We start from the raw sequence: 15739 nt of genomic DNA, 5'->3' as shown, positions 1-15739 counted from the left end.
GCGTTTCAACGTTGTAACATTTCAATTTGAAATGGGCCTTATTGATTGTTTCAAGCTCGAAACTAAAATACCCTTTAAATAAAGAGCCTGTTTCAAGCTTGGAACAAAACAATCCTTTTTCAAGTCAAAACATTTCCATATTTAGAGCACCATTTTGGAGGCCTGTTTTTATCTTGCTGATTAGTTTTCTGAAACTGGCTTCCAATCTCCATGCTTCTTGGTTAGCATATCATACAGATTAAGTAAGGAGTCATAATTGTGTGAGAGAGAGCAATTTGTGCCAATGATATTACTGCAGCATGGGCACTATGGCTGGTAGTGAATTCTGGGTCAGTGATTCTTTTTTGGCCATTTTTGGACAGTGAAGTGTGTGTTCTATGTTGGGAAGGACAGATATCCTTTTACTGTGTGCTTCTGCAGGGTTGCAAAAATGCATAGCAAATTACAATGAAAAACTTGTGAGTGCAGCTTGTTCCATCCATAGGAAACAATGGGCAAACTTGGAACACCCCATCAATCCCCATGGGCAGCTCCTAGGGACACCAGAATGGGTCAGGTGGTAAGGCATGATGGATGCTACCTACCACTCAACCCACAAAAGTAATGGACACAGCCAATTTTTAACAAAAATTTTAACCTTTCCTCAAAATTCCCATAGGATATTATGGGGGTTTGGGTGGAAAGGTTAAACAATTGTTTAACACTGCCTGCTTGTCTATTTCTTTTGTGGGTTGGGTGGTAAGTAGCACCCATCATGCCCTACCACCTGACCCACTTTGGTGTAACTAGGAGCTACCCATGGGCAACGATGGGGTGCTTTGCATTTCCCCATTGTTCCCTATGGCCAGAACAGCTGAAATGTTTCAAGGTTTGTTTTATCGAAATAAGCCACTTGACCACTGTTTCGACAAAATGTTCCAGCCATCTGCATTTTTTTCAAGCTCAAACAAAAACACAAAAGTCCTTTTTTTTGTGTGCACATCCTTAGTAGCTTTGTGTAACTATCAAGTGTAAATCTCACCAAGAATATCAAATTGTGACAGCATGTAATCCAGAATAATGTTTCTTTCAAACGTTTGAGTAGCCTTTGCACTTTCAGAAATCAATTAAGCAGTATTATACTGCATGATGCAACTACATCATGGGGCACTTTTGGAGAATTACAGATAGTGCCTCTATGGTATAATATGCTTTTATCATAGTCTCTCACCTAGCAAGATTTTCATTTGCAAAAGCTATGGAAACTTAATATAAAAATCATCCCCCCCCCACCAACTTATTTATGAACATATCCATGCCCCAAGGCCACTGAAGATGGTTATTCTGTTCATTGACACATATCCCAAAATTCCTTTTTCCTTACAACCACCTTTAAAAGACTGAAATATAGCAGCTTGCAGTAATGTACCTTGCTACAGTGCTGTACATAAATGCAAAACAAAAGCCTCTTACCAAGTACAGTCAGTTGAACTCTATGGATCTGAAAACCAGGAAGCTTCTTCACTTTACACTGGTACGTGCCAGTGTCTGTTGGCTGTAAATTCAGGATTTCAATGCTACCATCTCCAGCAGCCGGATTTTGATTAACAAACTGTACCCGTCCACTCATACCGTATGAATCATAAACCCTGTCTGCATTGTACATAATTACCTGAAAGGGGGGGAAAACACACTGCTCAAAAAAACCAAATATACTTGTCAGAAACAAGGCTAAATTTAAGTTCACTTCCATTGTTGCCCAATATTGTCTACTCCATCCTTCTCTATATGCTTACCCATATTTAATTGAGGTATCTGATTCTACTTAACATGGTTTCTATTATTCCAGTACTAAAGGAAAATTTATCCTGAAGCTATTTTCTGTGAAAATAGCATGGGTTAGATACACAGATTTCTAGTAGAAAGCAACTTTTGAATCTTACTTTAGGTATTTTAATTTACAGTTTGATACTTCGCTACATACTAGCATGAACAGCGAAGAATTCCTCTAAACCCAAAATATCCTGTAAAATAAATCTATGCATCAGTAAAAATGTATGAGGTTTCACTTACTATTTCTTCCCCATTAGGTTGCACTATGACCCATTCAATGTCAAGTGGGCCTACATCTCCTGAATCAACAGTAAATATGCACAGCAGGTTAACTTTTTCTCCTTGAGCCTTTGTCTCCATAGTTTGTTCTCTAGAAATTGACACACCTTCACTTAGGTCTAGGGGGAAAAATTGATATGAAATCAAAAGGTTAATTTTTTAAAGGTGTAAACATTTAAGCATTTCAAGATTCTGAAGTGTCTCTGCAAACATCTTTATAGATTTCTACCCCACTTTATTTTACCTTTGCCCCCAAATCAGCTTACAATATTGGGAAAAGAAAGGAATACATATATTATAATACTTTCCCACTTGGACAAATCAAGAACAAAACAAAAATAAATCCTTTACAGGGCAGTAGGTATTACATGGCCGTAGGTATTACATGGCCTTGTGTTGGGACAGTCTTGCCTTTACAGGATATTGCTCGAAAGAGAGGCAAGACCTGCTTATGTTATCTCCTATTGACCAGTGGCTAATTTTAGAAGTATTGCCATAATTATGGTGAATATTCTATGTGTTACCACGGCTTAAAGGCCAATATAACACTATGTATGCTAAAGCTAACAAGAATTAATAATTCAAGGGCTGATGTTTCAATTACCAGTATAATTTAGTGGTGTGCATGGTTCGGTGGCCATTGTCAAGGCCTCCGAACCGGTCTGGAATTCCGGGGGTTCGTTTTGGCCCAGGGGGGGGAGTGTGTGTCTTTAAGGGGTGGTGGTAGTACTTCCCCCCCCCGCCACTCTTCCCCCTCCAGTGCTGGAGCTTTTCCAAACGTTCTTGGGGTGGCAGAGTTCCTCCCTGCCGCCCCTGCCCCCGTCGTTGTCCTTGCTAGCTTAAAAGCAGGAAGAGCTGGTGGCGCGCATGCGCCCTTCGCGGCGCGCGCACTTTTCTTTGCTGCTGGCACGCGTGCAGTGTGACATATGCGGAGCACGCGCGCCAGCGGCGAAGACGAGCGCGCGTGCTGCGAAGGGCGCATGCGCGCCACCAGCTCTTCCTGCTTTTAAGCTAGCAAGGACAACGATGGGGGCAGGGGCGGCAGGGAGGAACTCTGCCACCCCAAGAACGTTTGGAAAAGCGCCAGTGCCAGAGGGGGAAGAGCGTGGGGGGGGGGGAAGTACCACCCCCCCCTTAAAACTACACCCCCCACCGCGGTTCCGTGCACATCCCTAGTATAATTGTTAACTGCCCAGAGACGAACGTTTGGCAGTATATAAGTTAAATAAAACAAAACAAACAAAAAACTTGTTATATATAGCCAGTCAAAGCACTCAAGTAGGTTTCATAACAGCTCACAGGAAGAGAAAGGATACAAAAACAGCTGGCGGATGGGTAAGGGGAAGCTTATTAACAATATCAAGTCTTTTGTACACAGGTGCAACTAAGTAATTTTGGACCCTGGACCTAATGAGCTTACAGGCCTCCCTTAAAAAATAAGCATCCTCTCCATATATATACACATTTCACCACAAACCCACAGGTCTGGGCCAGAGTGCATTTTCTTTGGGAGCAGGGGGAGGAAAGATTATACAACCCCTAAAGGAACCATGCATCTTCTTGATCATTCACCACAATGCCACAGATCTGGGCCAGCATGCATTCACAGGGGGCAGGGGAAGTCTACGCAAGCCCTTATGGATTCACACAGCTTCTTGATCATTCACAAACTGAGATACAACACCTGTCCCTTGCTCCACAGTTCAAAAATAAAACCAATTTAGAAATATAGTGCATTCGTAAGGAAAATAATTTAACACATGCCTGTTGCTTCACAATTCTCAAGAAGACCTTTTGGATCAAACTGACTTGAGAATAGCCTTTGTTAAAAAAAAGTTTAATACAGTTAGTTCTACTTTCTTTAGGTGTGAAGTATTCTATGGATAGAGGTAACCTTCTGGCAGCTTTTCTTCAGTAGGGAAAAGATTAATTTAAAGTCATGGGATTGACTGATCTTCAAAGTCAATATACAGGAGAACCTCAAATATGGAATTTTCTATATTCTTGGTTTCCATATGGAAACCGCAAATATCAAGTTATGGGATTCTATGGGATCTCAGGCCTTAGGTTTCTTGTTGGCTGAAAATCAGCTGAATTTCATGGGGTGGAGGAGCTTTTTGTCATGTTTTGCTGCTCCCCGAGTCAAAATCAGCCAAAAATTGGCGTGGCGTTTTCATTCCCCCCCCCCAAAGACGGGAACCATTTTGTGGCCCTGTCAAAGAACATGGCAGCCGGAAATGACCTCCGTGGTCATTTCCAGCCAGCTCCAACCCGCAGATACACAAGGTTGACATCTCCCCCCCACTTTTGCATATGCCAAGGGTGAGTGTTTCCCCATTGACTGCGAATATGTCAATCCGTGGATAACGAGGTCCACCTGTACAAAGTCCTGCTAACCTGTCCTACATCTGTGCCTAGTTTCAGAACTCTTTTTGCAAAGGCAGGAGTCAAAAAGGCGTTTTGCCCCAGCTGAACCAACTTCAGTTTCACTTCTCTCTTACACACATACAGTGAAATTGATACAGATTAAATTGACTCTGGAATTAGCTTTCTGTTTAGAAGTCTTTTCTACATCTACCTTTGCAGAGAATCAAACTCTAAATTGATTCTCTCAGCTGTTTAGTTGTGTCTTTTGTGCATTCCTTGGCACTATCACACAATACACACAAGAGAAGACAGAAAATGAAGATCAGCACATGATTAACATACTCATTCTACAGACTCGGGAAAACTACCTGGTTTTGGTTTGTTCAGTCACTGTGACCCCAAAAGCCTGGACTCTGATACCAGAGACATTTACTTAAGAACATAAGAAAAGCCCTGCTTGAGCAGACTCAAGTCCCATCTAGTTCAGTATCCCATTTCACACAGTGGCCCACCAGATGCCTTCACGAAGCTCACAGGCAGGGGGTGAGGGCTTGCCCCCTCTCTTGCTGTTGCTCCCCTGCAACTGGTATTTAACGGCATCTTGATTCTTGAGGCTGGAGATGACCTACGACCACCAGACTAGCAGCCATGGATATACTTGTCCTCCATGAATTTGTCTAAGCCCCTTTTAAAGCCATCCAAGCTGGTGGCCATCACCACATCCTACGGCAAAGAGTTCCATAACTTAATTATGTGCTATGTGAAGTACTTCCTTTTGTCGGTCCTAAATTTACCGACCTTCAGTTTCATGGGAAAACCCCTGGTTCTAGTGTTGTGAGAGAAGTCCACACTACCACTCTCCATAGTCAACTCTTTTCCAAACTAAAAAGTTCCAGATGCTGTTGCCTTGCCTCATAAGGAAGAAGCTCCAGCCCCTTGATCATCTTGTTTGCCCATTTCTGCACCTTTTCCAGTTCTGCAATGTCCTTCAGATATAGTGACCAGAACTGAACACAGTTCTCCAAATGTGGCCTCACACTAGATATGTATAAGGGCAACACAACACACTAGTATTTTTATTTTCAATCCCCTTCCTAATAATCTCTATAATGGAATTTGCATTTTTCACAGCTGCTGCACAGTGAGTCAACACTTTCAACAAGCTACCCATCACAACCCCAAGATCTCTCTCCTGGTCAGTCACTGACCAGGTCCCATCAGCGTGTATGTGAAGTTGTGGGTTTTTTGCACCAAAACAGTTTGGTGTCATCATCAAATTTGGCCACTTTGCGGTTTACCCCAACATCTAGATCATTTATGAAGAAGTTATAGAACACTGGTCCAGTACAGATCCTTGGGGACCCCACTTCTTAGTTTCTTCCATTGTAAAAATTGTCCATTTATTCCTACCCTCTGTTGCCTGCCCTTCAACTAGTTACCTCTTCACACATGGACCTGTCCCTTTACCACTGGATCCCTTCTTGAAAATCTGAGTTACATTGGCTACTTTCCAGTCCTCTGGAAGAGAGCCTAATTGTAGGGACAAGTTACATTTTTTGCTATGACATCAGCAATTTCACATTTGAGTTCCTTCAGGCCCAATTCAAAGTGCTAGTTTTAACCTTTCAAGCCTTTAATGGCTTGAGACTGGGTTACCTGAGAGAGCACTTTGCCCCATGTGTCCCAACGTGGACCTCAAGATCTTCTTCGGAGGCACTGCCCCTGCCAAACAAGGTGAGGTGGGTGGGCTACTAGGGAGAGGGCCTTTCCGGTGGTTGTATCTTTTCTTTGCAATAGTTGACCCAGTGAGGTTCGCCTGACTTCATCATTTTGTTCTTTTAGATGCCAGGTAAAGACCTTTTTGTTCATTCAGGTTTTTAAAATTTTGACTCTCAAATCTGATTTTTACCTTTTTTTTTTTTAAAGAATTTTAAATTTGCTTTGTATTGTATTTTTATTTTTACCTTTTTCTCTTTTGGTTTGCTATGATTTAATGTGTTATGTGTTTTTATTTCATGTTTTAATGCTGTATTGTGAGCCACCCAGAGAACAGTTTGTTATGGGGTGATTAACCAATAAAATTTATTACTATACTCTCGTCTAATACCATTACCATCTGTTCATAGACACCTGTTTTCCCTGCAGCTACCCAAAGAACTTGTGAAGAGTGTCATTAGAATGCTGCATTTAAGCTAAAATGCTTAAACTTGCATGTGACTAAGTTCCGACAGTAATTTTTATTGACCTACTATAATGGAACAGTTACATCCTTGCTTGTTTACCCTATAGAATAGTGTACTTCACTGCAAAGCCTGGGAACCAATGGCGGCTTCCATTGACCCAAAGTGTAGGTGGCTTCCTTATTGTGTCTTAGACGTGTGCCAGAACTTCAGGCAACACCAAATAGTCTGCAGAGCTCCCCTGGCACTATAACACAAGAACAGTCCTGCTGGATAAGACACAAGGCCAATCTAGTACAGGGTCCTGTTTCACACAGTGGTCCACCAGGTGCCACTGGGAAGTCCACAGGCAAGAGCTGAGGGCATGCCCCCTCTCCTGCTGTTACTCCCCTATAACTGGTATTCAGAGGCATCCTGCCTCTGAGGCTGGAAATGGCCTATAGCCCTCAAACTAGTAACCGTAGTATTTGGCTTGTCACCACATCTTGTGGCAGGGAATTCCACAAGTTAATTGTGTGAAAAAGTACTGCCTTTTGTTGGTCCTAAATTTCTTGGCAATATATTTCGAGGGATGATCCTTGGTTCTAGTGTTACGTTCGAGAGAGAGAAATGTCTATCAACTTCCTCCACACCATGCATAATTTTATAGACCTCTATCATGTCTCCTCTCAGCCTTTTTTTTTTCTAAACTAAAAAGCCCCAGCTTTTGTAGTCTTGCCTCATAAGAAAGGTGCTCTAGGCCCCTGATTATCTTGGTTGCCCTCTTCTGCACCTTTACCAGTTCTACAATGTCCTTTTTTAGATGTGGTAACCAGAATTGTACACGGTACTCCAGGTGTGGCCACACAATAGTTTTGTATAAGGGCATTATAATATTAGCAGTTTTATTTTCAACCCCCTTCCTAATGATCCCTAGCATGGAACTGGTCTTTTTTCACAGCTGCCGCACATTGAGTTGACACTTTCAATGAGCTATTCACAACCTCAAGATCTCTCTCCTGCTCAGTCATTCTGGAGCAGTGACTATACCCATTAGACTACACCCATTATGCAGTGATGTGCTTTTCCTCAGTACTGGTAGGGTTCTTTTAATGGAAACAGATTATCTTGATTGCAGTACCATCTTGGAAGGTGAACAGGAAGCACTGGGAACGACTACACTTGCCAACAGTCCCAGTCAAATATTTTAAAATCCTGGCATGCTCACAACAGCACCAAATGCAGGTAGGAAGTCCCATCCTGGAACTGTCACTCACCCCTCCAGCTGGCCCACTCACGGTTTAGGCACCATTTATGTGAAGAGGAAAGCGCAGTGACTGTGATTGCCTGCATGTCTGATCTGCAGACTCATGCGATCCAGGCTGATTGTGGCAGCTCATGGATGTGCCACCCATCATGGTTACAGCACTGTTACTGTGAGCACAAGAGGGTTTTAAACATCTGAATGGGGCTCATGTGTGTCTTCTAAGATTATTTATTATTATTATTATTTACATTTATATCCCGCTCTTCCTCCAAGGAGCCCAGAGCGGTGTACTACATACTTGAGTTTCTCTTTCACAACAACCCTGTGAAGTAGGTTAGGCTGAGAGAGAAGTGACTGGCCCAGAGTCACCCAGCTAGTTTTATGGCTGAATGGGGATTTGAACTCGGGTCTCCCCGGTCCTAGTCCAGCACTCTAACCACTACACCACGCTGGCTCTCACACCACGCTGGCTCTGGGTTTGACAGGGTTCAGTTTTTCTTGAAGTCATCACCCCACTAAGCACTGGAGAAAGTGTAGCACTTGCAGAGGTCCGTATGGTGGGGAACGACTCTTCCACTGAAAGTGTTTTTGCCGAAGTAGCGCCCCCTTGAAAAACAGCAAAGTTCACTACAAAAGAGGTTGCATAGCTTTTAATAGTAGGGTTATAAACATCTGACTGTTATTTCTCAGCATAAGCACAAGGCACACCTTACATCAGCCTGTGTAATTTAAACATGGGCCATGGAATTCCATGTTCAGACAGAATGCTTAATTTTAAATCGCAGCATGGGTTAATGTTTCCCTAAAGTTCAATTGAGTTTTCAGATCTAATGCTTCTGGCAACCTTTTCTGCCTCATCTCTTCCAGAAACATCAGCATAATTCTCATTTGCATCCTATGCTCAAAAGGGTGATACTTATCCAAGAGTAAAGCCAATGATTAGAACACATTTGTATAACACAGTAAGTGCTTCAGTAACATTTAAAATGGCATGCACGTTTTGCTGTACTAGATATACACATGCACATTCTTTAAGAACAACAACAACAACAACAACAACTATTCTGATAGAGAAAACAGTCTAGGAGATTGTACCATTTAAACCAGGGCTACTTAACTGCAGCCCCCTAGCTGTTTTTTTTACTACAGCTCCCAACATCCCTAATCACAATAGCCAATAATCAGGGATGATCTGAGTTGTACTGCAGGAGGGCTTTGAGTAATAAACTGTGAAGATGTGAATTCTGTAAACCTGCTGCTACTAGATTTTTTTTATTGTACAAAAACTATGCTACTGTATTAACACTGATTATGAAGCAACAAAAGAAACATTTCAGGGCCATGTCACATTGCATCTTAATACAATGATTAAAACCCAAGTTCCCATTTCACAAGAGGTGCTACAAGAAGTGTCTTTCAACTTAAGACATATTCTGTGAATTTTGTATTAGAGTTCTTTTAACCTGTTGAGAACAGCTTCTAGAAGCACAAGAGAGCATGCATTTTTTGCCATGGATTATTTCAAGCTCACTCACAAAATGTAGAATGAAAAAGAAATTTTACCCTGTTCCATTTTAAAAATGAATCCTCAAAACCAATATATAGCATGAAGGTCAAAGCACACAGACAAACTGATTAAAAGCCCAGTGTCCCCTTCTACTGCCAAAGATTGAGCCAACATTCCCATTATCAGCCCCTCCCCTCCCCAATATCTTGGTAGTAAACAGATTGAATTCATTCCGCTTTCTCACCATAATAATTGGAGCCCATCCTAGGATATAGGGTTGTATTCCCAGCATGCCTCATGCACAGACAGGAGGTTAACACAGCAGTTAGGAGTAGGAGGAGCCCAAAGTCCTAGTTCCTTTCCTGTCTTCTGTGTGCGAGGGTGGGAAGGGAGTCCTTGTAGTTTTGTTTTTTGCAAATTCCAAACAAGTTTTTTAAGTTTCTTAATTTGATTCAATTGGCATTTAGCACTTTTTTGGTATAATTTTCTTTTGACCCATGGACCCAGCTCAGACTGCCAAAGCCCTTTTGGGCTCTATGTCAGAGGGCTCCCACGGGGAAAACCCATCTGCTCTGCCGAGCCAGCCCCCATGTGAAAAGCGTTCTCTCTGCTTCCCCGCCCAACCATGGCACTGTTCCCAATACCTCCTCCACTCCTGTGGTGCACACAGTCTTCTAAAAACCAGCACAAGTAGGCAAAGAAGATGACAAAGCACATGCTTCTTGTCTCAGCACAGCCTTCCTCTTTGAAACCCCGAAAAAAATAAAACCAAGCCACTAACCAAGCCTCCTACTCCAAGTGGTCTGCAAGCAGCGGCAGCCATGGTGGATTCCCTCTCTGCGCCTACTCACCCATCAGGGAGCAAAGAGGAGTGAGGCTGGGATGGGTGTCATTTTACCACCCGTGAACACTGTTTCTGGCGCCATCTTGGGTGGGGGGGAACCAGAAAACCTATAGCCCAGCCAGCAACACCTGAGCCTCCCAGTGGTGAAAAACTGATACAGCTTCGACCACAACCACACTGGTAACCATGAGTAATAGTGGAACACGGCTAATGGAAAATGACACCCCCCCCCATTTCAAAGGACACCTCTATGTGGCTAAAGCAATTTATAACCAGGGAATTCTGCTCCCTTCTACCCGCCCTGCCACCTGCCTCGCCCAACCCTCCTCACCAGCCAGGAGTGTTATAAGCCAAGCCTGATTTGCACTCTGGATATGCTCCGGAACTAGCAACGAGAATGAGGCTTGTTCACTCTAGACAAGCATTGGCTCAGTTCTTTAAGGCAGCCATGAATGATCTAGATTTGAAGGGAGAAAGAAGACACCATATTCTCAGAAAGTTCAATGGACTTTATTAAGGCAAATTGGTCACAAAGGCATGATTGCTACTCAAATAAATCAAACAACTTAATCACGCTTCCATTTGTGTGTAGTGTACAAAATCCTATCACATGTATTGCATGTGTGTGTTCTCAGTAATTAATCTAATTAGCACAAGATATAGAAACTGGAATGGATAAAGGGGAGGGAGTTGCTTGGGAGGGGGAATGGCAGAGCACTAGGGTTTAGTAAAGGGGAGGGAATTTGGAAGGATGGTTCTTGAAAGAGCCATATTACTGTATCTCAACATGGCCAAACTGAGTTAGCCCTTGATTCTTCACCCGCGGCAAGAAACACAGAGCAGTCCTTTGTCTGTAGGTCCCAGGCCTCTGCTAGTTCCGCAAATAAACAGCAGGCACTTGGGATACACACATGAGCAAGTCTTGCTTGTTAGGCAAAGGTTGCTCAAGCTATGCCCAGAGAGCTGAGTTCTTATATTCATCCTTTGATCTAAACGTAGAGTTTTCTCAAGACATCAGCATCCTTCCTGAATCTCAAAGTGTTAATTGCTCATGGTAATCTATATTTGTCTGTCAGAGGAAGGCTGAGGAGATGAGGCCCATCTCCTGCATGGTGTCAGTCAGTGTTATCAGAAAACATTTATAACAATGTTTAATACAATCTGCATTTCTGAGCTTTGCAGATGGGCCTCCTCTCTAGTCCACAGACTTCTGGCATATTTGCCTCAAAGAGTGTTAAAAGACAAAGGTGTTAAGAAAGAAGAGCCTAAGCTATGTGTGAGACACAGCAATTAAATCACTTCTTGTATAAATCTACCTAGTGTGTAATTCTAAAACATAACAAAGTAACAGCAAGAGGAAATATATGTGAGACTAGTAATCAATGCACAAGTGAAAATATTGCAAACATTCTGCCAGAGGAAATGCAGGATTATTTTCCAGCTTTCCCAAAGCCATTATCTGAGAGCCAAGTCCAGAAAATTTGGCTTGATTCTCAGGAGTTAATCATTTCACTCAGAGTTCAGCAATTCCTTGCAACAAGGAATCACTCAATTAAGTTGATGGTAGAGACCCAGGCCTCAGTCTATCCCACTGGGCTATGAGCTCTGGTCCAATATGAGTGACCTGGGCCTTCCAAGGCCTTCCTCGACAGTCTAAGGAGGCTGTGAAAGATCGGGACTTCCTGGCATCTGTCAGAATCATACCTTCACATTCTGATCCACCCAGACTGCCACCTTCTCAGGTTCTCCTTCAACAGCCCGCATTACCAGTACTGGGCAATACCCTTGGGGCTATCCTCAGCTCCGAGGGTATTCACGAAAGACATGAGAATCCTAATTGCCCACATGCGCACACAGACGATTTGCATCCATCCATATTTTGATGACCTCCTGATCCATTCAAAATCCCTCTCTCAAGCGCAGGACATCCAGAGTACCCTGCATCTTCTCCAGTCACATGGTTTTGTACTAAACTGACAAAAAAGCCACCTACACTCTACCCAAAGGCTCTTCCATTTAGAAGCCATCTTAGACACTCACAACACCCCAATATCTCTCCCCCACGATCGGAAGAATATAGTCTCCCTCACTTCCTCAGTGCTGAGCAGGGACTCCGCCAAACTCATGTTGCTGGCCAAGCTCCTTGTAGCCATGATAGTGTGTCTAAAATGCACACCCTGGGCGAGAGGACACTCTTCCACCTTACAATGGGATCTGCTTCCCTTCCAGGACCAGATCATAGCACGAACATGCTACTACCAATTCTGCTTCCCTGTGCATGTCCCTAAGCTGGTGGAGAGCCTCAGCCCTCTCAATGGGACTACCTCTGAGCCCCGCCCCCACATCCCCATAACTACAGATGCTAGTCTCACGGGCTGGGGAGCCCACTTCATCACTATGCACAGGGCAAATGGCATCCAAGGGAACAGATGAGATCAATCAACCTGTTGGAACTCAGGGCCATCTGCTTAGTGCTTATACCGTTTCTCCCTCACATCAAAGGAACTGTCATGTTCTTGTCCAGATGGACAATGTAGCAAGTCTCACAAACAACCAAGGTGGCACAAAAGCAAAGATTCTCATGGACCCTGTGGAGTAGTCCCTCCATCCAGGAGTATTCAGGATAGTGTCAGAGACCCAGGGCTACCCAGTGATAGACCTCTTTGCAATGATCACCAAGGTGCTTCAAAAACTCCATAAAGAAATGGCTCTCCTCATTCTGGCACCCTTCTAGCTGTGGAAACCATGATTTGCCGATCTAGTCTCCCTATCCTAGTCTGTCCACCGTGGCATCTGCCCAGGTGCCCAGACCTGTCGTAGGGTCCAGTCCAGACTGGCTCCTATTCAAGGCGTGGATATTGAATGTGGAACATTAGCCAGCCAGCATTACGACTTCAAGGATCAAGATACAATTCTAGCCTCAAGACGATCAACCAATAGAATTTACCAGGCCACTTGGATGGCTTTCTCCTGCTGGGCCAGACGAAAAAGTCTTTTTCCTACCATGGCAGGCACCCCAGAGATACTGACATTCTTACAATCTAGCTTGGCTCTAGGTATTCAGCCAAGTACCCTCTGCAGACAAACTTTGGCTTCCATCCTTGAGATTAACACTCAAGGCTCTCCACTTCTCCATCCTCATATCAGAAGCTTCTTAAGAAGTGGTGAACCACCTGGCCCCACCTCCTATTCACAGATTTCCAACATGGAACCTTAATAAGGTTCTCAACACATGCACACAGGCTCCCTTCAAACATCTACGTGAAACATCTCAAGATACTGTCATACAAGGTACTCTTCTTGATAGCTATTTCCTCCGCCCGCAGGGTTTCAGAACTGGGCACCTTATCCATCTGTAAAGAACTCTGTATTTTCCAACAAGAGGTGGCCATCCTCAAACTTGACCCGACCTTCATTCCCAAAATCAGCTTGACCTTCCAACCAGTGGTACTGCCATCCTTTTGCCCTTCTCCAGTGCATCCCCCCCCCCAAAAAAAATCTGAAATGCTCTTGATGTATGGAGAGCTCTGCATCTCTCTCTCTCTCTCTCTCTGTGTGTGTGCAGGAACAAGACATTCCGGAAGTCCAATTCCCTCTTCATATCCTTCCATCCCTCTACCTAGGGGAACAACGTTTTCAAGTCTACACTCTCTAAATGGATCCGAGCCACCATCTATCTAGCCTACGAGGCTATGCAAATCCCAGTACCACTGGTTATCACCACTCATTCGACCAGAAGTGCTTCTACTTCAACAGCTTTCTCAGCCAATGCCTCTCTGCAAACCATCTGTCAGGCAGCAACCTGGTTCTCAGCCACTCCATTAATCAATCAATCATTACAAGCTCTCTTCCTTTCATGTAGAACAAGCAGCTCTAGGTTACACTGTTCTCCAGCATGTTGTGTGATCTTCCACACACACACACCCCGCCACCGACTCCTGTTCTGTTCTCATGCTTGGGTATGTCCCTATATCCTAGGATAGGCTCAGATTATGGTGGAAAAAGGAACATTGGGTCTTACTTGTGAAGGGTCCCTTTTCACCGTAATCGGAGCCCATCCTTTAGATAGCGTATTTCCTTCATGCTATCAGAATCGACAGGAAGTTATCACAGCAGAATTTTCCTGGAGGCTTGGTTGATCGCTAATCCCCAGTTCTGACTGTCGTGCTGAAGGATGCTGTGAAAAACTACTGGAGAGAGAGCTCTGTTTTGAGGTTAGCCAAAAAAGGAATGATCTTTTCTAAGGTTGGAAGTGGATAATGTTAACCCTTGCCCATCCGCGTGAGCGGTAATATCTACTAATATTTACTAACCATTGTAACACCAACGCCTCTATATAGTACACATATATACACACGAACTAGCCCCGGTGATCATAGATTCAGTGTTGGCCCCAACTATGCTTATTATCATCCAATATTAAATTTGCTTCCGCGGGTCAGGGCGGATGGGCTCCGATTACGGTGAAAAAGGACCCTTCACAGGTAAGACCCAATGTTCCTTTTTCCATCGTAATCGGAGCCCATCCTTTAGATAGGGACATACCCAAGCCGGATGAACAGTAAGCAATGCCTGGGTGGGTCGTGGAAGTGTGCGAGACACGGAAGTCGCGGAAGTGTGCTAGACAACTTGTTGAATGACATTTCGTCCGAAGGCCGCCTGCTCCTCATGGAAGGCTGAGATCTTGTAGAGTTTTATGCCAAGGACACTCAATCCAGATAGAGAGGTCACATGGCCAGGGAGACTGCTCCTGGAATGAGGGCAACTGGGACTGATGCCCTTTAAATGTTTTCTGTGTAGCCAATTTGGTCACAAGGTGGCGAGCTATCCCAAGAATCAGACAAGCAGAGTCGATTTTACTGAGAGGAATTTAACTAAGAACTTTAAGCGTGCAAATTCCAATAAGAATTTTAGTGCCTCACTGTTTCAAGGAAAAGGAAGATTCATATTAGACAATGTGTCCTCAGTTCATATCTCAAAAAATTTGGATTTCTATACTGAATTGCTTTATATTCCTGAAGAGATTGTTCATTTGGGCAATAATACTACAATTAAAGCAAGGAAGAGAGGCGAAGGAATTTTGTATTGCAATTCATAGGATGGATCAATTAATGGGTTTTTTGTGAGAGATGTCTTGTATATCCCTGACTTCTCAGGCTCCTTGCTTTCAACATCCAAGCTAGAGAAAACAAGGCTTTGAACTGTATATTAGAAATGGACAATGTGTTGTTACCCAGAATGGATAAGCGTGCCTTGTAGGCTCTGAATGCAAAGGCCTGTACAGTGTGCAGAAGCAACCTGTATCAAAGACAGCCAAAGAAAGACCAGCCTGGTTCGACACTGAGGCATACCAGTCTAATGAAGTGAATGTTGCTAAGTCGTGCCTGCATGAAAACTGCTTGCAACTGTGACATAGATGTCTGGGACACAGGAGCTATGAGTCAATCCAGAACATGCAGGAAAAGGAGACATCACAGATGCTCAAGTATCTCCAGGACTACGTG

General features: G+C 43.7%; 1 protein-coding gene across 8 annotated transcripts in view; it reads right to left on the bottom strand.

Annotated features, from left to right (window-relative positions):
- The window catches only part of CXADR (CXADR Ig-like cell adhesion molecule), a 65273-nt gene that overhangs the window by 29425 nt on the left and 20109 nt on the right, over positions 1–15739 (bottom strand). For 7 of the 8 annotated variants that reach the window (XM_053309162.1, XM_053309158.1, XM_053309160.1 and 4 more), the window contains 2 exons: positions 2053–2210; positions 1453–1651 (listed from right to left, as the gene is read on the bottom strand). In XM_053309162.1, the coding sequence (XP_053165137.1) occupies positions 1453–1651; positions 2053–2210 (357 nt within the window). Of the gene's footprint in view, positions 1–1452; positions 1652–2052; positions 2211–9635; positions 9717–15739 lie in introns of those variants that run through there. The other variant, XM_053309159.1, reaches the window with a different exon arrangement.

The sequence above is a fragment of the Hemicordylus capensis genome, chromosome 3 (assembly GCF_027244095.1).
Source record: "Hemicordylus capensis ecotype Gifberg chromosome 3, rHemCap1.1.pri, whole genome shotgun sequence".
Classification (NCBI taxonomy): domain Eukaryota; kingdom Metazoa; phylum Chordata; class Lepidosauria; order Squamata; family Cordylidae; genus Hemicordylus; species Hemicordylus capensis.
This window is presented reverse-complemented; position numbering and strand designations above follow the sequence as displayed.